The sequence below is a fragment of the Stigmatopora argus genome, chromosome 16, assembly GCF_051989625.1.
Source record: "Stigmatopora argus isolate UIUO_Sarg chromosome 16, RoL_Sarg_1.0, whole genome shotgun sequence".
In the NCBI taxonomy this organism is placed as follows: Eukaryota; Metazoa; Chordata; class Actinopteri; order Syngnathiformes; family Syngnathidae; genus Stigmatopora; species Stigmatopora argus.
In genome coordinates, this window is record NC_135402.1 from 7557896 (window position 1) to 7581639 (window position 23744).

At 37.8% G+C, this 23744-nt stretch overlaps 1 protein-coding gene across 2 annotated transcripts in view; it reads left to right on the forward strand.

Annotated features, from left to right (window-relative positions):
- brinp1 (bone morphogenetic protein/retinoic acid inducible neural-specific 1) overlaps positions 1–23744 on the forward strand; it is a 98686-nt gene that overhangs the window by 44145 nt on the left and 30797 nt on the right. For both annotated transcript variants that reach the window (XM_077622684.1, XM_077622683.1), the window contains exons 3-4: positions 5796–5986; positions 12745–12914. In XM_077622684.1, coding sequence (XP_077478810.1) covers positions 5796–5986; positions 12745–12914 — 361 coding nt within the window. The remainder of the gene's footprint in view (positions 1–5795; positions 5987–12744; positions 12915–23744) is intronic.

Here is a 23744-nt window from a genome sequence, read left to right on the forward strand (position 1 = left end):
ATTCCAATTCCAGCTCTTGGGCTCATTTGTACGTGTGTAAAAATCATATATCTAACTGACACCTCTGCAAAATGAGCTCGAAGATGAGTGGGCAAGCCCCCCCATTGTATACCAGTGGGGTTGCAATGGCAACTTCCTTATTCATAACAACATGCTCAATTTCTAGCTATGCTACAACCTTCACTAAATAATGTATCTTGCCTCAGATGGTTGATTTTTGTGTTATTTGCACGTAATAAGGCGCATTGAAACGGCTGCATTGCTCAGAAGGAATCGGTACTTGATTGACAGTTGAACATTTGCTCAATGAATACGCCCATACAGTCCTGCAAATGGATGACCTCTATTTTTCAGGATTTTAAGGCCTTATTGAGTAAACATATTTATTTTTTATAGCAAATCTGTTATCTGTGGGGTTTTGAATTTACAAGACATTTTCTTTCAGTTTACAAGCACTTTAAAGGGAGATACTACTATCCCCGTCGCCATAAATAAATGATAAAAATGGTAAAAATCTCGATCTATAATGCAGACACAGATTGCTGGGCTTTTCCATGAAATCTTTGCTAATTGTAAGTACACACCCGTGAGATGTTGGCTCGCGTGTCGCTAACGAACACAGATGTAGCTCAAAGACACGGAATGTCGCGTTCCTTCTGCATCAATATTTCATGTCCAAAACTTCCGAGCTAATCAGGGTTTCCTCTTTTTTGTAACTTCAAGCACTTTTCTTTCTTTTCTAACTGTTGGTGTTTTGAGAAAAAGGGAAGTGAGGTAAATGCTTGCAATAACATGCAGGGATGTCCCAATCGCAAATTTTGCGCCTTATAAATCTTATTATACTTGTATAATGACAATAAAAGCATTCAATTCAACTCAATAGCCTGAGTAGAAGTCACCAAAGTGACACCTCTGCAGTGTGTTAACTCTTACTTTTTGACAATGATAGCTATTCAATCATGTCTTTTTTTCATCCTTCTGCTGTGAATTTAAATGTTTTGTAACTAGTTTGTAACATCCAATCCATTTGAACTGGGAGGGTTGCAATAAAGGCAGTCATTCATTTAAACATATGAGGAAATATGTTCCCAAAACCTGAAGGATTTAGATTAGACGCACCTACTTTGCTGTGTTGGAAGCAGTTTTTGTAAAATAAATTGTTTTCTGACGCTGCTTCCTGGGTGAACGGTCGAGACCAAAATTTAACATGTACATGCGATGGTATTAGTGACTTAAAATGGTGGAGGTAGGGCTCAATCTTTGTGAAATAGAAAAGTTATGGATGTACCAATCTGCTCGTTTTAACCTTTGTTTTTTTTTGGAAAAAGGACCAAACAACAAAAATCCAGAACCATTCTTCTTAGGTTTTATTCGCAATGGTTCCCCTTCATTAACATTATCACATTTAGGTTAAATATTGTGAAAATGTATAATATGGGGTCTTTAAATTCTTCAACCCAGAAATTGTGATTAAATTACATCATTCCTTTACACTCGACAAGGGGACACAATGTAACACAAAGTTACAGGAACCCCATAAAGCAATAATCACCCATGTTCCAATTTCCCCCCTCTTATGCAGCCCTCTGTGCCATTCGTCTCCTCTTTACGTGCAGTGATAGGTCATTAAAGTGGTCTTGGAGCTGTGGAGTAAAGCAGTGAATCATGTTTTCCCATTCCATCTGCTGGCATGTTTAATCTGGGGCACAAGGGCTGGGGCACATATGGACGCAATTTAAGGTTTTATATAACAACTGCCAGCCAGCGGTATTCATTGGAAATGAATCTGATGACAGGGAGCTATGGCAGTATAGAGGTGTGTAAGGAGGGAGTAAAAAAAACTCTTCTTCACTCCCGTGATATGGTTTTTAGTGCTTGCACCGTCTCTTCAGTGTTGGGCATTGTTTGAGGATGTGAAGTCCAGGATATGGCTAAATATTGTCACAAAAATGATTTTGTTTCTTCCCTCATCCCAAATACGTGCAAGATAGGCTGGTTGAACACTCACAATTGCCCCTAGGTGTGAGTGTGAGCATGAATGTTGGTCAGTCTACTTGTGCCTTGTGATTGGCTGCCACCCATTCAGGGTGTCCCCTGCTTGTTACCCGTGGTTAGCTTGGATAGGTTCCAGTACCGCTCGTGACCTTTGTGAGGATAAGCGTTTCAGAAAATGAACAAATTAATAATTATCATGGCAAAAGTGTCATTATTCACTTGTTTTTTTGCACACCCACTTGTTACCAGAAATCTGTTCTCATGAGTTAAATGTCATTTTGCCTGAGTCTTGTAGTAATGAATATTTTTGCCTTTTCACAACTACAAGATATAAAGTAAACTTGATTTAAGCAGTGCTTTTCCCAGACAGATGTAAGGCTTTTTACAATACAACTGTTTCAAAAATACATCTAAAAGACATAAGTTTAGATAACAAATGCTACTAAGTTGATTATTGACTAAGTATGATCATCATAACAGTCTGAAGACTATTAACCAAAGACCATTGGGCAAAGAAATATGCCATCAGGTGCTTTTTAAAAATAGTCAACACACTCTAAAACCTTGGGAGCAATAGCCTGTAAGGATTGGTCTCCTTTTGTTCGAAGCAGAGTATGTGGTACCATTAGTAAATCCTTACTGAGTCACAGACCTACGGCCCCTTGATGGTGTGTCAGGGCAGATCAGATCACGGAGGTATAACGGAGAGCTTTAAAAGTTTGAAACAAAATTTTAAATTTGATCCCAGAGGATACTGGCAGCCAATAAAGAGCTTTAAGAAAAAAGGGGTATAGGTATGTGTCCTATTTTATAGGGGCAGGAGGTCTTGCTGCACAGTTCGGGTCTAACCTGCAGGCAAGTCATGTTGAGATATAAAAGTGACTGTTACAATAGTCCAAACTTGAAATAATTTATTGGCAGTTTTTTCTGAGTCTTAAGCTTTTCCTCAAATGAAAAAGAACAAAACAAAACAATTTTTGGTCAGATGTTGACATGTCTTAAGACAATACAAATTATGGCCCAAGTAACCCCCATTGTGAAGCAATTGCCAGGCCAATCGCTATATTGGCTGATGTACATTATTTACTTGATGAAGTACCGACATCCTAGATGTGATACACAAGCTCTCTAGCTAATTGAAAAGCATAGAGGAAACGTCTCACTCCCACAACTGCTCCGTGACGACTAAAGCTACTTAATGAACAGTGCCGAAAACGACACGAGATCGTTTTCAAACTCAGGAAACTAATTCATGTCAAAATTAATATGTTCTCTATTACTGTCATAAACACTGAAATCACACTGAACATGTGTTCATGTATTGTTTTACAACAATAAAAAATAAAATAAAAACATTCATATGTGAGGAAACTACGATTTACCCCCAAAAAAGCATACAAACAATGAAAATCCACATAGGAAGAGAAATTCAAATCCAAAGCTCAAAACTGTGCCAAGCAATAGTAAAATGTGACAAAACATTTTACAACCTCATTTAAATTGGGAGGACTGGCTGTGAACTCATTTTTTTATGGCATTGAGTGCACTAGAAGTCCAGTTCCTTTTGACGGAACATTCACTTATTTGCCCGTTGCAGTCAAAAGGGATTGGACGTTATGCACCATCAATGGCAGTCAGAGAGTCAATGACGAAGCCACCTGGAAATGCCCGGACAGTGTAGGAAATGACCCATGGGAGAGCAAATCATCTCGAGAAATTGCATTTTCTAGTTGCCATGAGGCTATTCAAATGCTCTGGAGCTTTACTGGACTCAAATATATGATCAATTGAAGCAATAGAACCACTACAATTCAATTTAATTAAGACACAATCAACAATCCATTCCACAGAATAATGAATGGAATTTATAATGAGCAATTTATTGATTACTATGCCTACATGTACTTTTGCGTTATTTGTTTATTTAAGGTTTACGTCTTTTCAAGCCCAAATACTGCAAATTGCATTTTGAAATATATTAACACAAACAGGGCATCCCACTCTTTATTCTCAGTCGCTGCGTTTTAACTTCATTTCTACTTACATATGCTGCTTGGTCTGTGTGTGCTTGTGTGGGGGGATCAGGACATGACTGATTAAATTCACAGCAGTGCTCACCATTACAATACAGTACTGTAAAAGGACCAGGGGGAATGAAAGAAAAGGATATACTGAAGTAACTAAATAAATTAAACCAGTGCATGAAATGTACAAAGAAGGAAATAAATCCTCTTTGTGCATTAAATGCAAAAGGGTGATTTTCTAAATTTATCAGTATGAGTACTCATACACACTGGAAAATGTTTTTTTTTTCTTATAGAAATTGTATTTAAGTTCTTTCGCTCCTCCCAGTCAAAAGGAATTAGACGTAGAATAGAATATCAACAATGGCATTGAAAGATTAACATTGAATGCAATGATCACAGTTTAAATGAATTGGATGTCTGTCCTTTTAAATAAGTGTATTTAATTTTGGGTTATTTTGTACATTTTGGGTCACTTTCTGCTGATTTTCGACAACTTTATAATCAATTTGGGAATTTACTTTCTGTATATTTCGAGTCATTGCTGTTAAATGGGGGAATTTGAGGATTTTTTTTTCTTTTAGGGTTAAACAAAAAAAAAATTGCATGCCGTGTTTATGTCAAATTTTAGCACAATTATTTATTGCGTAAATTCTTCTGCTAACTTTTGTGGGCAAAATCCTGTCTTTTTGGGAAAACCGTGAATGCTAGGGAAAAAACGGATAAAGAACCTGCGTCAATTTTTGGATTAACATGTTTATTGAAATGAAAAAAAGCCACAATCATAAAAATTGGAGCCAAGGGAAATAGCAAAGCTCACTTGTGTACTTGACAGAAGATGAAAAATGTTGCAGGTGTGTGCCATTTAACACCTTCTGTACACGGATAATGGTGTCATCTTACCTGAATGCCTAATCATGCTTAGACGATTTAGATCCTGAATATGCCAGGCAGGAATTATTGACTCATTGACAGTGCGTTTGCTTTAGCGCTTCAACATGGCAGACAGCTGAAGAAAACCTGGCATTTTTATCCCAAGGCTTATGTGCTCTGCTACCGAGTAACAGAGATTTTTGTGTCTATTGTTTTGACGTGCGTCTCTGCAATCCCATGAGTCAATGCCACAAATGCATCCCCATAAATAAATCTTTTTCAGCTGAGTCGGACAAGTACATTTGTGGGCATTTTACTCTTTTCAAATAGGATTATTGTCATCTGAGGGAAAGTTGAGCAATTAGTGATGGAGTGCACTTACTATATACCAATGACTCAGTCTACCAATTGTGCCAAAGCTGCCCCTGATGGTAAATGGAAAAGTTGGGAGTGAACTGTTATGTAGCTTCTTTGACTTAACAATACAATTGCAAAAAATGAGAGTTTAATTATACTTGCTAACAAACCAACATATTTTAACACTAAAAAGAAAATGTTTTATACATACCTCCACTAAACTAAGGGAACATACATTTAGTCAGGTTTTATGGATGGTGGGTATTATTATGTTATGTTATGTTTATAGCCATAACTCTTTATAGGACTCTCATTTATATACATACTATGAATTAGAAAAATAAATCAGCTTTCGAGAATTATTAGAGGCCATAATCAGCATTTATTTCTGATCGAACTTCTAAAAATGACGTGATTCGGCCCGACTTCTGATTACGTTATCAGATCGTAGAATCCCTAGTAATATTTTTTTTCTGATTCATTTCCAAATATTCTCACTTGCCCTCCAAAGGCCACATTTCAGTTTACTTGTTTTGTCATCTTTAGGGAATTTGCACGTTGGAAGGTGAGGAACACAGCCATTGAGAGGCGGGACCTGATCCGGAACCCTGTGCCACTCATGCCCGAGTTCCAGCGCAGTGTCCGCCTGCTGGGCCGCAGACCGACCACGCAGCAGTTCATCCACACCATCATCAAAAAATATGGAACGCACATTCTCATTTCAGCCACGCTGGGAGGTAAGAAAGTTTCACTGGTTTGGGTAATGGTGAAGTGAAAGGAGGAAAACAAAGAAAATTAACTCTTTGACTGTGATAGATGTCCAATCCATTTGAAGTGGGAGAACCCTCCCACTTCAAATTGATGTACGGCTACCACTGAGAATCCCCCTATTTTTTTCATTCTTTTTTTTTTTAATGTGTGCAAGGTCACAATCTGACCTCACGGCATCTCGTCTCCAAGGCCATTACAATCTCACTCTTGGTAGTTCACGGATCTGAAGGAGAATAAAGGTGCTCAGACGAGTAGTAATCAAGAAGTGGAGGCTAATTCGTTATGTGGCTACCTTGGCGTTTATGCTCTCAAGAGTCATTATACAACAGGGTAGGGAAGAAGTCAATTTTCAAAGGCAAGTTAAATTTCACTGGTCCAGAGTGCCATTAGTGGCCGGACCGTTTAAGTGCATCGTGGAACTAAAGGAAATAGAGGAGCTGTACAATACAGTTATATTCTGGATTGCATAGGCGTCACATTTCCTTAAAGATCGTTATTTTTCAGGGGCTTGTTCTATCAAGTAACATGGCTTTTTGCTGTGCAATTTCACTTCCCCATTCAGCAATACCCTTGTAATGGTAAAAAAAATACACAATGTCAAAAAACACTGACATTTACGGTTACAGTTTTCCATTTCACTTAATGCTTTACTTGTTTTAAATGTTTCAGTTAACTTCAGAGTAAATTAGCTTTAAAAAAAATAGGACACACTAGTTACACACCCAGCAAATGCTTATGGATTATGGTTCCATGATGACCAGGGCTAAAGCTATGGAATGAAAGGATTAAAAGCATACGCAACCGCTGCCACCACCGTGTGTATCAAGTGCCGAGCGTCCTGACCGCTGAGCTAAATGGCCAGGCTTGCAGCTCAGTTAAAAGTTTGCTCTTTTAATGGCATTGGGAATAAGGTTTCAAAATGTCTTCAACTTTTCAAGAAGTGAGACTTTCACAGTAAAATTGCTTCAAATACTGCTTCAATCGCTCTGAGGAAAAATACAAAGTCTGTCTGTTTTTGGCACAGAACGCTTTGAACCTAAAATATTTGGAAACAAAGTCATTAGCGCATGCCAGTCTTGCCCAGGTATTGTTTTATTTATTCAAGGACATTGTTCCTGTAGTTACGATAATCAAAAAGGCACAAATTGGAACAACTTCATTTTTTTTCCTGGATAAGGGCTGCTTGGAATAAACAACAAGACATGTTTTCGACAAGTCACGGCGTGGAAGTTAAACACAAGTGATTGATTCAGAGCACCAAACCTGTTGAACAGAATGAGCGGGTTGTCAAGTAGATTACTCCTTTAGCGTCAACACGAAGCACAATATAGATTTCGGCTGAGTGGAAAGCAAGCAGGAGCGAGAGCTCATTCCACTTTCCTCTCGTAAAACGCGCAACCTGTGATTGGATCCGAGGCGCTCTCGGCGCGACAGTCCTCTGTGCTCAGTGGCGTGCTAGCAGAAATGGTTTATTGAAATGACTGGACTAGGGTCGCGGGGGATTGTTTTCCTGGAAACCTGGCGAACCTGATTCAGGAGGGATGTAAAAGACAAGGAGGTCAAAGTGGTCCACGTAGGATTCTTTTTGTCACGTCACTCAGGTCTTTGTGTTAATATTAGACGTTCCACAAAATCAACAGGGTTTAACTGGAATTTTTTCTCTTTAAATGCAGTTGTGAATCTAAAAATATATACCGTATTTTCACAACTATAAGGCACACTTAAGTCTTCAATTTTCTCCAAAATAGACAGGCCACCTTATAATCCAGTGTGCCTTATATATGGAAAAAAATTAAAATGTGTCATTCATTGAGGGTGCGCCTTATAATGCGGTGCGCCTTATAGTCGTGAAAACACAGTAATTGAAATTAATACATGTATTTTCGTGATGGTTCAAGACCTATAGTTAGAACAATAGCCAGTGCATATAATAAATTTAAAAGACACAATTTACTGTCATGGTTTTCCTATTGTGTAGTAATCTATCCACTTTAACAGTGTCCTAATTATACTGCATTATGTGGGATTATTTTTTTGCCTGCCATCTTACACCCATTTCAAATTCAAACGTTATTTTTTAGAATGAATGCAGGAGAAAAAGCTTTTATTCATCTCCCTACAGGAGGAATGCCAAATCTTAGCGTCACCATATATTTTAATGACTCTCCATTAAGGGACCTACCTACACATGTAGTATTAATAAAAAATGAAGCACTCCAGTCTTTCCATTACTTTAAAACTCTATTTGCGCGCCATTGACATTGACATTGCCATACATACGTGCATACATTACAAAAAATACTTGCTTAATGAGGGGGCTTTCAAGGTAATACACTACATTGTTTTTAAAAAGCTTAAAGAAAAGGTTTGCCCGAGCGCATTAATTGCGATTACAGGCAAGCAAGGTGGTCTGTAATAGTAATTTATTGCTAGACTAGAGGCAATAACCACAAATATTTATGAAGCTTCATGCAACAGTGGCTTTCTATAAAGAACTTAATAGGGGAATAATATTAGCACATAGCTGTGCAACTAAACAGATGCAGATTTTTAAAAGCTTCACAAATTTCCTTTTATATAAGACACCCCGTGAATTATGACGATAACATGGCCGTGCATGGGTGTGCACGACTCTTATATAGTGTGGCATATTTAGGAGGGGTGTCAGTTGGTTCGCGGGCCGCGTTAACGTCAACTCGATTTCATGTGGGCCGGACCATTTTAGATATAATATTTAGATTTTTTTTTATAAATGGATTAAAAGAACTGGATTAAAACCCCTGAATATTCAGTTTTTTATAGATCTAAAACAATGTTTATTTTAGCTTTTTTTAACATATTTTTAGATTTTACAAAATGATTTTTGAACTAAAAACACTAAAAAAATTTATTTAAAAAAATACAATTATTGATTTAAAAGGGGGAAAATCAGGAAATTTAATATACATCGTTTCTCTTTATTTTAATTTGATCCTAAAACAGAAAGTCGGCACTCATGATTTACTTTCCCGGGCCACACAAAATGATGCGGCGGGCCAGATTTGGCCCCCGGGCCGCCACTTAGATACTTGTGGAATAGACTGTATGGCCCAACAATCAGTGGAATGCTCTCCCAGTAATAGGGCTGATCCGGGAGAAAGAGCATAGTATAAAGAGCAGATCCAGACTACAAGTAACAGGAATCAGAAAAACGGATTGCCCTAATGTTTTTATTTTATTTAGAAAAACAAATGAACAGTTAAAAAATAAAATGAACACACAGGTTTGTTGGCTTACACTTCCCACTCATACTTGCGTCTTCAAATCCAATTCTGTCAACATTGTTATTTCTCTTGCTTAAGTTTCTACATTGTCCAATCCATTGAATCTCAAAGATGTTTGACTTTACATCGTTTGCTCCTCGTTTGCTCCTCTCTGTTTGCGGTGTGTAGTTATACGTGGGCGAGGAAATCGCGCATATTTTGACATGGTATTACACATAGATTAGAGTTTCTGGGTTCAAATGTAGTGTAAAGACTAAAAGCAGAAAGTTGGTAGAAATACCAAGTAAATTAAAGACATGCATTACTAACTATTTCGCTTTGCTCTCAACATTCCCATACCATATGGCGTAATCACTTTTAGAGAAATCAGATTTTGAACAAAATGGGAGAATGCTCAAATTTTGTCCAGTCTGTTTAACCTGCTCGAGTAATTTGTTAGGGCTTTAAGGAAGACAACGAGTTTTGTATTTTAACCAGACATCAGATCGCTGGTCCGGTCGGTCACCACAAGTTAAGTGACCAATTCACATGCACGTCCGGAGGGGGAATAAAGCATTCCAGGCCACACGGATGTGAGCATGTGTGGCAGCCTCTTTAACCCGGCTTCGGGCATACGCTTTTGCTTTTTTTGTTGAACCGTAATCTTGGAAAGACGAGGTCACGTGAGCCTGTGGGATTAAATCGGGGCTGTTTGCATGTTTACTCTCTGTGCTCGTCGGAATGACATGATGTTTTATACAATGAGCATAGTGCAAACCTTTTGAGAATGTGTCAACAAACAAATGTATGACATGCAAATCACAAGCCACTACCACACAACGGGTAAATATTTAGACCCGTTCTGGCTCACTACATTCAAATTCCACCCACCTTGTTTGAGGTTGTCTCTGTGTTCCTGCCCCTTTATTTGCATTCAGTTTACATATGACAATACTAAATTATGGAACAGAAAGAGTCATTATTGTACAATATGAGAATGTATGAATTCAGTGATTTTCTGCATGTCTTTTTCAATAACAATGACTTCTTTTTTTTGGTTTCTGTCATTGCAGAAAGTGCAAAATTTATTAAAAGTAAATTCTTGAATAATAACTAAAAACATTCAAGCAATTCTAAAAATAAAACTAGAATCTAATGAATAGATGATAGAATGGGAAAAGGTTTTACTTTTTATTATAGTATAAGCATAAAATGTGTTTTTATACAAATATGTAATACAATCTACTAAAAGCGTAAAAATAAACTGTGCCTGCCACTGCTCACTGTTAATTAAAAAAATGGGAATGCTAGAATCAGGTTGAAGTTGTATATCTTGTATTCTAATAAATAATATACTGTAAATAAACGATAATCACGTCATAAGGGAATATTTACACTTTAGGCATGAACTGTTTAACTATGGGAGGAGATACACTTGACATCTGCTTCTTAAATGAAGGCTTACCCACACTTAAACTATCGGCTATAATTGACAACAATTGACGCCCAATCAATTTGAACTGGGTGGATTGGCAGCACATTAGTGACTACCATTCACTGCGACCCATACCAGTTTTTCTATAAAAGACAAACTGTTTTAAATTCACAGCAGATGGCTGAACAGAGCCACTTTATTGGACATAGTATATTATTGTCAGAGGCACTATAATCGTTAATACTACACTATGATCGTGTTTAAGCTACTTTTAAGGTCACTTTCTGTACAATTTGGGAAATGTTGGGGTCATTTCATGTCGGATTTGACGGGAGTAGAGTGGATTTAAATTCCATAGGTTAATTCAATTGAAAGCTGCCTGATGATGTAGAGATCCACCTGCCTGACTTCGGTGCGGACAGGAGCAGCTCGATTCCCACTGGTGGTGGGATAATTGTGAGTGCGGATGGTCATCTGTCTCTCTATGTGCCCTACGGCTGACTGGCGACCAGTCTAGGGTGTAGTCAGTTGTGATAGGCCCCCAGCAAACCCCGTAATCTTTACGATGATGAAAGAATAATTAAATCAATTGATATTTACTTAGTAATTGTATCCGCCACATTGTTCTGATCAACCTACTCCGTCAAAGTAATTATCCTCACAAACTCTGACGAGACGAGAAGGTGCAAGTACTAATGTTGTGGGCATGATCAAATTACAATGTGTTACTGCATTCCAGCTGTTTGAAACCCGCCTGCTATTGGAGCTAAGCAGTCTCTCTCATGGTAAACATTAAAGCGGGTTTGAGCCAGACGACACTACTCATTAGATGTGTTTGGCGAAAGCCTGGAAGAAACATTATTACTGGCAAACTACCAGAACAAGGTCACACATCCTTCTTTTCACAGTGCACTTTTTTTTTTTCAATATCTCCGAGATGACAAATTGGTAACATTTACGTGAGATTAAATCACTTTTTCATAATGGCAGCAAGATGCATCTAACCTTGTATTCTGTAAGTATCGAACAGAAATAATGCCCCCTCACCAACACCAACACCACCTGACAACAATGCGTGGTACCATAATAAATAACATCTTGTGGATCAACATCTATGTGGGGATATTCTATAAGAAGTACACAATGCCTCAACCTAACAAGTGTGACAGTAAATGCTCCTATAGTTCCCGGTTACTTTGTTTTTTCTGTGCATCATAGGAACGGGTATTCAGTTTATTTTCTATTTCTGACAAAGCAATGTCCAAACAAACACATACACAGCCTTCCTGTATGGACAGCATTCATAGATGTAATTTTATCCTGACGGGATTAAGCTGGGCCCTTTATGGCCAATTTTGCTGATACCAATTGCGGACAAAACAGTAAACATGCAGAGTATTTTCCTGGAAAAAATGGGCATCTGGTTTCTCTGGGTAAATGATGCTTGCTTTTTATGTATTTATATATATCATTTTGATAGATAAGCATGACTAAGGAGCATAGCAGGGTTTTTTTACTCAATCTTAGATCGTTTCATCTCCAAAAATCTGTCTTTAACCCTAAAATTAATGAGACATTATTGTTGAAAAAAAATCAATGTTGACTGATAGTATACTCATTTAAATCTTGGAAAACTTACATAAATTGATAAAAGGGATATAAAAATGTTTTGCAATTTATCCAAGTTATGTCTGACAACTGAAATTCTTGATTAAGATCAAAAAGGGATGTAAACATGGGAAATATAATTTATCATGTTCAGACACTGGTTGCTAGTTTTATGTGGAATGAGCCAAAAGGGACAGATTTAAATTTAGACTAATACTAGTTTGGGTCAAGGTAAAGGGCAATGGCTTTTTTTAATTTCCTGGAAAGGTGCAAAAAAGGTCGGAATGTCCTGGTAAAACTTGTGAAAGCTTCTTTGGGTGTCTTTTCACTCATTGATGCCATTGACAGTGATAACAGATCTTTCATAGCACATTTACAAAATGATAGTTCTGTCAATTCACATGATGGCAAATAACTGACTTGGTATTTTCCCTCATAGGGGAGGAGGCGTTGACCATGTACCTGGCCAAAAACAAGCTGGACAGGAAGCTCGTCAACGCTACTCAAAATGTTGAAGCCCTACATCAGCTGGCTTCATCCTACTTCATTGACCGCGATGGCACGATGAGGAAACTGCATGAAATCCAGATATCCACCAATGCCATTAAGGTTAGTTTCCATAATAATCAGCCTTTTTTTTAAACCAACATTTTATTTACAATTTATTTTCAAAAATGCCCATCCTATATTTTTAGCTTTATTGACAGTGATAGCCATACAATCATGTCTCTCTTTATCCTCCTGCTGTGAATTCAAATTCGTTTGTCACGAGTTGATGAACGTTCATTCTCTGCTTCCCTCCTGCTTGAAATAGATTGCACATCTTTTAGTGATGAACTCATTTATGGGAGTCTTCATTTTGACCACAGGAAGACCACCTTCTATTCTTTTTTTGAAGGCATTGCCTGTCATTGACAACGTTAGACGTCCGATTCATTTCAAGTCAGATAGTTGAACGAACGTTTTTTCACTGCCACTCACCCACGTCAAATGGATTGGACCAATCGTATTAAACTCATTGAAATTCATACCAGAATGATTATTGGACGTCACAATTGGACATCTCATCATCTTGTGAAGGACGACAAGTGCTTTTGTTTAGCCTTTCATGACAGGAATAGAACAGCATTGCCTTGTTATTTTATAGTACTGCCCAAAACTGATGCCATAATTTTAGTACTGTATACTCGTGTTAGTATTGGTGCAACACTACCACAAATTATATTAATAATATATAGCTTTTTTTAAAGCATAAAAATCCAAATACTTATTCTTGCTTACTCTAAATTCATGTGGAGAGAATGTAACACATTGTAATTTATCACACATGAACTAATTCATGGGATACATACAACACACATAACTCACTTTTTTTACAGGTAGAACTCGAAAGCGAGGACAGAATTGTAATGCATTGCATGAAGCTACAGTATATGTTTAATAAATAATACTGTCCATGGCCCAAGAACAACAGGTTGCCTTTCTCCCGTGACCTAACAGGCCTGTACATTATTTATTTTTGCAGTGCAATACCATATGGATTAAAGTTCCTTGTGTCACTGCACAAGGATGAATTATTCTGGGTAGGTGGCTTCCCGTGCTTCTGTCATCAGAAATAGTTGTAGGTTGGAAATTCTCCTCAAAATGGGTGCATGAGATGAATTTTTATTACTCCGAAAAACAATTTATTTCAATGAGGGAAAAGCATGAGGATAACACAGTCTATAATTAATTATGTTCCTTTTTTCAGTGAAAAAGAAAAAAAAAGATGAAATAGATGAAGGGTAAATACTGCGTGTCTTCATTCACTGAGTCATCTTAGACCCTATTCTAGAACATTTTGGTAGAAAATTTTACAAAACAGTGACATTTTTTTAAAACAATCACTTCTTGGCGCAAGCGTACCGATAGCCTATTGGAATACAACGTAAATACTGTATTACCATAAATTGTCACACCTTTATGTACTGGGTACTAAATAGCCCATGGACTAGTATTGGCCCTTAATTCGGGTTTTGTCTTTTGTCTGCCATTTTACGATTACGTTAATGTATAATGTTTGTTCTTTGTTTCTTATAAATTCCCCCCCAAAAAACTGCTACTGAGAAAATCCAATTTATACTCTAGTGCGTCTTTACAAATATTTTTCCCCCTTTCATCGTGCATTCTTTGGCTAGTACGATTGATAGATTGGTTCGATAAATTGTCCGAAAAATATGGTACACATTTCTGATTTTATGTTTTTTGGACTCATATATTCTAAGTCAGAGTGGAATTTGGCCGCTTCAGAACCATTTGATGAGTGTGACAACCATCAAATTGGGATTTTTTTCAACACTTTCAGATAGTACGCAATTGGTGAAAGTTTCTGCGAATTTAGAAATGCTTTGCCCCTTTGTAGTCTTATTCGTCACCCTTGTACTATATGAAAAAGCTTTCTCATGCTTGAATGTGACCTTGTACAAATGCCGGAGTGCACTTAAAAACTATGTTGACTACAACAGGACTTGACATTTCTTGTTTTTCTCTAATCTACTTTTGGTGGATTCTTTATTATTTCACGTTGTAATATAGGCTGCAATTCTACTTCAACGTTTGCCCTCAACTCCTCATCCCAAGCCTTCATTCACGTCCTTATCGTTTTGGAGGCTGTTGAGTGACAACGGGATTAAGGCACTGTGGCAGATGAGAGTGCAGGTAGCGACGAGTCGAGCATAGCGAAATTAAGCAAACCTGACAGCGGCTGCTGAGTCACTTTCTGAAGGGAGGCAAGACTAGGAGCGCTGTCAAGGGAAGGCCGGGGTGCCTCTTAGACACATTGCGGACTGGACGGTGTGTTTGTCAAACGTGATGGACATGCAGCGTATGTCACGAGGTGAAGCTTGTCTGATATTTAGGAACAATTGCTCGAGGGCGTAGCGCCGCAATTTGAGAGACAGCATGTCAGGATTGCAGATAATATCGTTTCTGCCGGGCCGTAATGGCTCATTTGCAACTCCTGCTGGATATCTCTTGCTCTTCTAACAGGCTAATGCAGGAGTGATGCCGATTTGCCGTGCAGATTGACGAAACACAGCTGTGTGTGGATCACAGCAACTCCTTGTCTAATCATGCGTCTGTTTTCATCGTTTTGCTGTGAATTTAAATGTTTTTTACTAGTAGATGTTCAATCCTTTTGAAGTGGGATGGCCTGGCAGCGAATGATTGAGCATTTCAGCCCGCCCACTTGACATGGACTGGCTGTAAACTCATTGAAATTCACAAACGGACAGTTGGACAGCACACAAATGAAAATCTCTTATCACGTTGCTCCTTCTTTTACTGTAATGTTCTAATGGCGGCCATCTTGGGCAGTCAGCAGTTGCAAACCAGATTTCCAAAAGGGCATACTGCCCCTGGTTTCTTAGTATTTACTTCCCGATACAGTTGATGCGATTCATACAGGTCGTGTGCGGTCGTTTGGTCGCCGGTCTTTTGGTCGCCGTCTTTTGGTCGCCGGACTTTTGGTCGTGGTCTTTTGGTCGCCTGGACCCAAACAACGGGCGACCAAACAACCGGCGACCAAAAGACCGGGACCAAAAGACCGGCAACAAAACAAGGTAAAACAACACGGTCTACGCATCAATAAAAGCCAACAACAGTTTGTATGTACATGAGTTGTCCCCTTAGGAAGGGTCGTCAGTCAGGGTCTTAACAAGTTCTCCAACAAAACACAATAACAGTACGGGAAATTTGGAGCTTTTCTTTAGCCTAATAATTAATAGGGCATTAAGTATGACTAAATAATAATTCGCAGTTTGTATTTAGGGAATTTGAGCAACGATTTAAATGGTAATTATCAATAACCTTCCGGGCGACCAAAAGACCGGTGACCAAAAGACCGGCGACCAAACGACTGAGTACCCATATAGGTTTCAGTATCAGTGCACCACTAATGATGAGCTAATCATATCTGCTATAAGCTAAGTAGAGCACAGCCTGTGCAACAAAGTATCTATAAATTGAAAAGAGATACATTTTTCATACCCTGCCTGTTCAATGATTGTATGAATTGTTATGAATAGTGTACACTAGTTACATCACACCCATCAAACTTCACCATGTGATAAAATGCAATAAAAGCTAGTGTCGTTTAATCTCAAATAAAAACCTTACAGGTCGTAATTTGGTTGTCTAGGAAAAAACAGGGGGACGAAAAAGACACTTTGCAGCAGATCATAGTGAGCAAGCACTGCGTGAATATAAAACATGCATAGCCGAGTGTATTACTGCAGCCATAACATAACCCAAATTTAATCTCAGGTTATGTGCCTTATAAAACTCCTTGACTATGCATAACAGCGGGAGAAATGACTGTTTTCCGCTCACGTCTCAGACAAGAGCGAAAGGGATGTGAATGTGCAGGGGAAGCAAAGTCCAGCCCGTAGATCTATAAACACAGGGAACAAGGGCTTTGCTCCTCCAATATTGATTCAGTGTGGCTGTGAGACCTGCTTTGCACTGCAAACTTACAATCAGGATGAAAAGGATGTGTCAATATGGCAGAAATGTTTGAGACATTTCCTGTCCACTAGGAAGCAGGTTGAAGCAAGTCGATTTTGTTCCGGCAGGGTAGAGTACACTGACAAAGCAAATATTTACATGTGAGTTTGGCATTTTTTACTCAAAGGTTTGCTCTGCTGTATACCCATTTTGACTGACCATTACTGAAATAATATCCATTTTGGCTAATAATGATACTATGCGAGAGTCGTCAAACCGCGGCCATGCTCCGCCCATATTTGATGACGATACTTAATATCGTTGCTTAGTTCTAATTGTATTTTTTTTAAAGACACTCCTCACTATTTTCCTAAAAAAAACAACCTTTTCATTTGCGTTACTGGGCTCACGATAATAATTATGTCACAATATGGCATTACAACAATTATCAATACATGGGTCAGGAAATAAACGTACAATATTCTACGATACAACTATTAAAGAGGGAAACAAGCTTTCTAAATGGAGAAGGAAGAAAACACTTTTTGGACTGTCATGGTCAAAGTGTCAAATTATAAACTTATTATATATTTGAGAGCAACATTTCTGTAAATAAATAAACAGCAACACGCTGTTTCTTTTAACATTATTGTAAAAAGATGAGTGTATTTTCTAATTCATTGCCTACCATTGTCAACGACTGCCATTTCATTGCAACTGGGAGGATTTGCTTTGAGTTAACACAGGCACTATTCTAGAGAAAATAAAAAATAAAAAAATTGGTCTACTATAAAATTTTGCTAGCAACCTGTTGGTTCCTCTGTCACAGTGACACCTCTAAATAATATCGATTCTTAGTGGGCGCATATCAATAGTCTTCAGATACAACATATCTTCGAATATTACCATATCAATATATTATCACACCCCAACATTATTAACATCGAATGTTTTTTTTTGTCGAACTGATGTAAAAAAAGCAAATAAAATTCCTCATTCAAATTTTTTAGGCTGACCAATTTCTAGATTTTCGATTCTCTTCACTCAATAATACAGCACGAAACAATTAAAAACAACTTTAAAAAGTGGACTAAACAGAAGCTGATGCAAAATCATCAAGCATTACCATCTAATGTTGAAGAGAGCAGATGCCCTCACTTGGATATGAATGCACATTCTCGCCGATGGTCAGAGACAATCTGGTGGCTTCCCAATCTACTTCAGCAAGATGGTCAACGGTGGGGTTCCGCCAGCATCTTTGTTGGCTGCCTTCCTAAGAATGTGGCTGATGACAGATCAATGCTTCATCTTAGCGAGGCATTGCCTATCTACCAAATTTATCAGCAGATTATGACATAACATATTGTTGCGCCTTAAGACAAATGCGAGTTGTTTGTTTGTTTTTACTGCAACCACACAAGAAACTATCATCAGATATAAGGAATGGATATTATTCACCTTAGACAGCAATGATAATGCAAATGATCCTTCCGTTCAGTTAGTTTCATATTCAGAAATGTTGATATAATATCAAGATGCTCATTGGCTGACATTGACAATAACAGGTTCTCAATTCATTTATACTGGGAGGACTTGTTGTGAATACCACAAAGTAATTTCAAGAGTTTTCATCTTGTTTTAAGAGCCACATTATAAAGTAGAGGGAAAATGTGTAGAGTATTTATTACGTGGTAAATCTCAACTATTGCTGCCCTTGTTTGTTTGTCACTCCTACTCAGTTGATCACCACTAAAAGTTTAAAGGCAGGGTGGCCAAATATGTATACAAAGAAACATGCCTTGTTATTCTTCTCCATACCCGAAAATGTGTTTGGCGTCATCTAAACACTAATCAAAATCCAAGACGTATAAATTGCCCCAATTGCTGCAGGTGCTCCATTGTTTACTGCACATTACATTAAAAAACAAACATTTGCGAGTCCTTGGTTGCATATCTTGAAAATTTGAAAAAAAGATGACTCCTTGAGGGATAAAAAAAAAAAAGTGAAATGTTTTTATTTTTTTGCTCTCCAATGTGTCAGCTCGCGGTCACCGTTGGAGGCAAGGAGGCAGATGTGATTCCACAGAGACAAATGCAGTAAACCGACAATGCGTGAACAAGCTAGCCTAGGGTTAGGAGATAATGAGATCATGCAGTATGGGCATTCTTTCTGATCGTACGACTTCCATTCATGTGTCCCAAGCTTTTGCATTGACTGGAAAGGACTTAGAATGGACTATAGCGGCTTGTATTAACTCGTTCAGGACCATCGACAATGGTATACATCCAATCACGGTTCATCCTTTTGTTATAAATCTAAATTGGTTTGTCGGTAATGGACATCTAATTTATTTGAACTGGGGGTGTGACCTCAATGGCAGCCAGTCAGTTAACAGCTGATATGGACCGGGCGTCACTCCTCCTGCGCATTGATGAAGACTGTGAAATATGATGCTGTCTTGAATAAATGGATGGGCAGACATTGCCTCTGTAAAGGGAAACTTGATGGTCAAGTACAAAGGTCTTGTTCCATCAAAATCCAATTTTCTCCACTGTTTTATGCATACCCTACAGGTCAAAATGAGTCTGGCCTATTTATGTTTGGCACTATGCGATTTATCCGTTGATTGAAATTGTTGTTGGGAGTCAAACGTTTCTGAAAACAATCAGCTTTGAATTCAGCAAGATGTGATGTTGGGTTGTCGCTCATTTTTTATGTAGCTATCCACGCATCTCGGCGAATACATTTCTGGATGTAAAACAAGTAAGATTGTCATATGTGTGACTTCTGCTAATGGTGTATGATGGTACATATTTCTTTACCAGTACACTTATGGTATATACATTCTATAATACAAACAAAACCCCAAACTTTGTAAGTTAACTTAACCCGCACATTGACAGAAAATACTTACAAATTATAGGAGCCTTGGTATCTGTTTATGCAGCAATGAAATAATAAAACTGTGCTGTCTTATGACCACTATAGTTTCCTACTGATAGAAATAAATGCCGTCCAGTTGTTTTTGTTTGGATGGCTGCGCCGTCCAGGACTCCAGTGGTGAGAGACAATCTTTTAGCGATGACAATACGACACCCAGCCGAGTATTTTAATGAAAAGCAAATACCACTTTTTGCATTTGTGTCGTCCTGCGCATGAAGTGTGTGAATGTGTAGGCGCTCTCACGTTATCATGGCCGAGAGAACACGTGGCAAAAGCTTGTGATTGTGTGTCGTTAATGCATTCCTGCGTGAGATGTGCGCATGGCTGCCAGGCAGTGCTTTCACTGCTTCCCTCACAAGGTCACCTATGCGCACAGCTACCAGGGATTGATTTACACCAGTGCTCAATATGCATTTTCACTCTGTAATGCTACTGCTGTGTGGGTGGTGGCGGTGGATGTGCGGCAACCTCACAACCATGTGTGTGCTTGTAGCAACTGCAATTAACAACAACAGGCAAAAACCATAGCAAACAGTAAGGCTACAGTTTGTTGGGAGACGTCTAAAAACAAGTCTGCATTTGGCTGTTAAAATGTCATTGTAGGGATTAGAAGAAAAAAAACATGACCTAGAAAATACAAAAAGCCGAAATAAACTAAAACGAACTATTGGGGGAAGTCACTATCATTTGTCGTAAAAATAAATAAATAAAACAAAAACCGTCAAATATAATAAAAAGTAGAGGACTAATAAATAAACTACTATGATGTAAATATAGTGATGACAACTTGCTTATCAATTAGTGTACTGCTGCACTTGAAACAATCTTTTTTACAAGCTTGCCTTAAGCATTAATAGCTGTGTTTATATGATAAATATTGTAATTGACTCCATATTATGTATCATATCAATCAGGTAAATCATTTCGTTATGATACAAGGTGTATTGCCAAAATTAAATGCAAATAAATAAACCAAAAGACTCTGAAGTAAAGATACTTTACATGACAGCTGTTTGATCCTGCTATAATGGAAATTCCAAGATCATTTTTTAGAAGAAAAAAAAGTCCTCTGAGATCTTACAGCTTCATGCACAAAGAATTAGCAAGGATCATGTCTCTTCATTTCTAAGTTGGCCAGAAATAGCAAGTCATTAGGAGAAAATGGCAAGTGATGTGCAGATTCCAAGGCTTCATGAAATGAAGACATCTTTCACACAAGTCCCAACAGACCAAATGCATTTTATTTTTGCTCGTTTAAGCTAGAATGTTAAATTATTGGCTAAATATTTAACTGTTTGCGGGCACAGCTGGAAAGCAAAATAAAATGAACTTGGCAAACAATGGATCAAATTTGTGTTTTTTTTTTTAATGTTTTTTTCAGTGGAATGGAAGTGTAATGTCATGAAATCTTAGCTAAAACTATTTTAAGGAGTTTGCCAATAGTAGACTGTGAGGGCTGACATTTATTCACTGGGCACCCTCACATTTTAAATGGATTGGGCATCTATTGCCGTCAATGGCAGCCAATATGATGTAAGCTTCTTTGTAAGATGCTTGTGTATCGCTCTAGCACAGGGGTGTTCTAACCATGGCCAGCGGGTGCAAATGATGAAAATATCAATAAATATGGCCCACACAAGAAGCTTGAGTGGAACCTACATTTTTGTACTTCTAACCTTGAACACTAGATGGAGTAAGTCAATTAACTCAATGTAGAAAAATGTGTCGAAATTTAGTCGTATTTTGTTTGACTTAAATTGACCTAAACTGTGACAAATTCTGCTCTCTTGGTCATGATTTTTTCTGATTTTGTTTGTCCAGCAAAATATCCTTATTGTATTTGTAGCTCAACAGTATGTAGATGAATAATTAATACATTGACAAAGAATTAAAAAAATGAACTCGCTAATTAGGCGTGAGAATTCAGATCTTTCATGCTAATGGCATGGGATGACTTCAATTATTGCAAATAATTTACGCCACTCTATGACGCCAAGCGTGTGGTATTTGGCTGTCAAAACAATGTCTCATCGAAGCCGAGAGTGTACTTTGTGTGAATATATGCTTTGTTACGATCTGACGTGTGCCTGGCGTTTACCCTGCCAAATGTGCCCAACTCACTATTGTCTGTCAAGCTGCTGAGGCCATAATGAGATTTTTAATTGGTATCTAATTAAAACTGTGTGTGCGAGAAAGGTCGAGTGTATAAGTGAATAGGGCAATGTGTGCAGAGAAGAAAAAAAAATATATATATATTGAGTAGCATTGACATCAGTTTGGAGGTAGTACATGTTGTGGTGCTCATTAAAGCGGGTAAACATAGGTCATGTCTAATCAAATAATGACTCATTTTCTTTCTTATTACAGTATATTTAAGACATGTATAAGCGAGTTAGTAATCACGCTGCTGTTCCTTGTTTTTAACACATTCACTGTAGATTCAGTGTTGACAAATTGGGCAGTTTTCTTCCGATTGGCGTATTTTTTTAAAGAAAAGGTCGCTACTATAGGTCAAATGTGGCGGTTTCGGAAGGAAGCGTTTTGAACAATTTGAACAGGTAACCCTGAATGACTACACCTTAGAATTCAAATACCTTTGTTGCTGATAGGTTTATTATTAATACACTTTAATCAAAACAGGGAGACATCATTAACATACACTGGCTACAACTTGCAAGGAAAATCACTCCCAACTCGCCCTCGTCCAGGATGATTCTAAAGAAACGGCATCTTCCTCTGTCAATTTAGTCGGCGCATAATCAAAACATTTGAGGTAATCTGATTCAAACAATTGCATAAGCTAACCGAATAACTCCATTAAGGTCAAAAAACAACTGCCACATCAATCTCATATTAGTATAGAACCAAAAACAACTGCGTAAGAATTTGCACGAATAAGCATAATCATTTCTTTATAAGGTAAACAGAGCGACCGTATTTTTTAAACAATAATGCGAGTATTTTCGGAAGTTGATTCGATTATCGCCATCTGCTGGAATCCAAGTCAAAGCAATTTAAGAGTCCCTTTTAGATCTTCATTACCAACTCAGATCAACAGTCTCGGCCTGGAACATGGTGTCCTGTTCAGTCAATAGTCCTGAAAACAATTAACTGGCCTCAAAAGCAGCTGTGGGGGGGGAAGTGGCCTCACAAATTAAATTATAACTTCATTACCTATTAAATGCTTAATGAACATATAGTAACATCCCAGAATAAACCCAACAGTTGCTTTCAATAATCTCTTCTTTGCTCTAAATACAACTAATGTAGAGATGGCTGTGAACTGCATGTAATTTCTAATTTGAACATTTGTAGAGGTAACATCAAATTCAACCAAATAATTATAAATGAGATTAAAAATAGATTCAAATGTGTTAGCGGCACTGGAATTTATTTTGGTTTTGTATCATATTCAGTTGTGTTTTTAATTATATTATTGTGACAGATTGATTTGTTTTTGGTGGGTTTTGGGTTCAGGGTGGAGAATGTCTTATTTTTCTTGGATCTCTCTCACAGAGAAGTACGCGACAGACAGAAAAGATTTCAGAAGGAATCTACAGGTCAACCTGGGGTTGTTTACAAGAAATCTCTCTCACTTTGGCTTGATGGCTCCTCAGCCTGTTCCGTTAACCTGACACATACTGGTAAATAGTGTCTTAAAGTAGAAAAGATTCAGAGGATATAAAGAAAATAAGTCATTTCCACTGTATTGCTTTTTAAATTTTTTATTGTTTACAGCCTTGGGAACATGGAGTTGTATTGATTATAAAGTTCCTCAACCGTGCAGAAAGTGTAATCTGACAAGTTTTTTATGACACAAGGGCCATCTAACCCAACTTTTTATAGATGTGGGAGTTAAGTCAACCTCCAAATTTCAGAAAGAAAAACAAATACTTGCAGTAACACTCTGCCGTGAAACAATGCTGTGAAAAAGAGGAGCAAATGTTGATAATGTTAATTTGTTTAGAGTTGAGCCGTATTGTAACTTTGTATTGTAAGGCGATGAATATCGG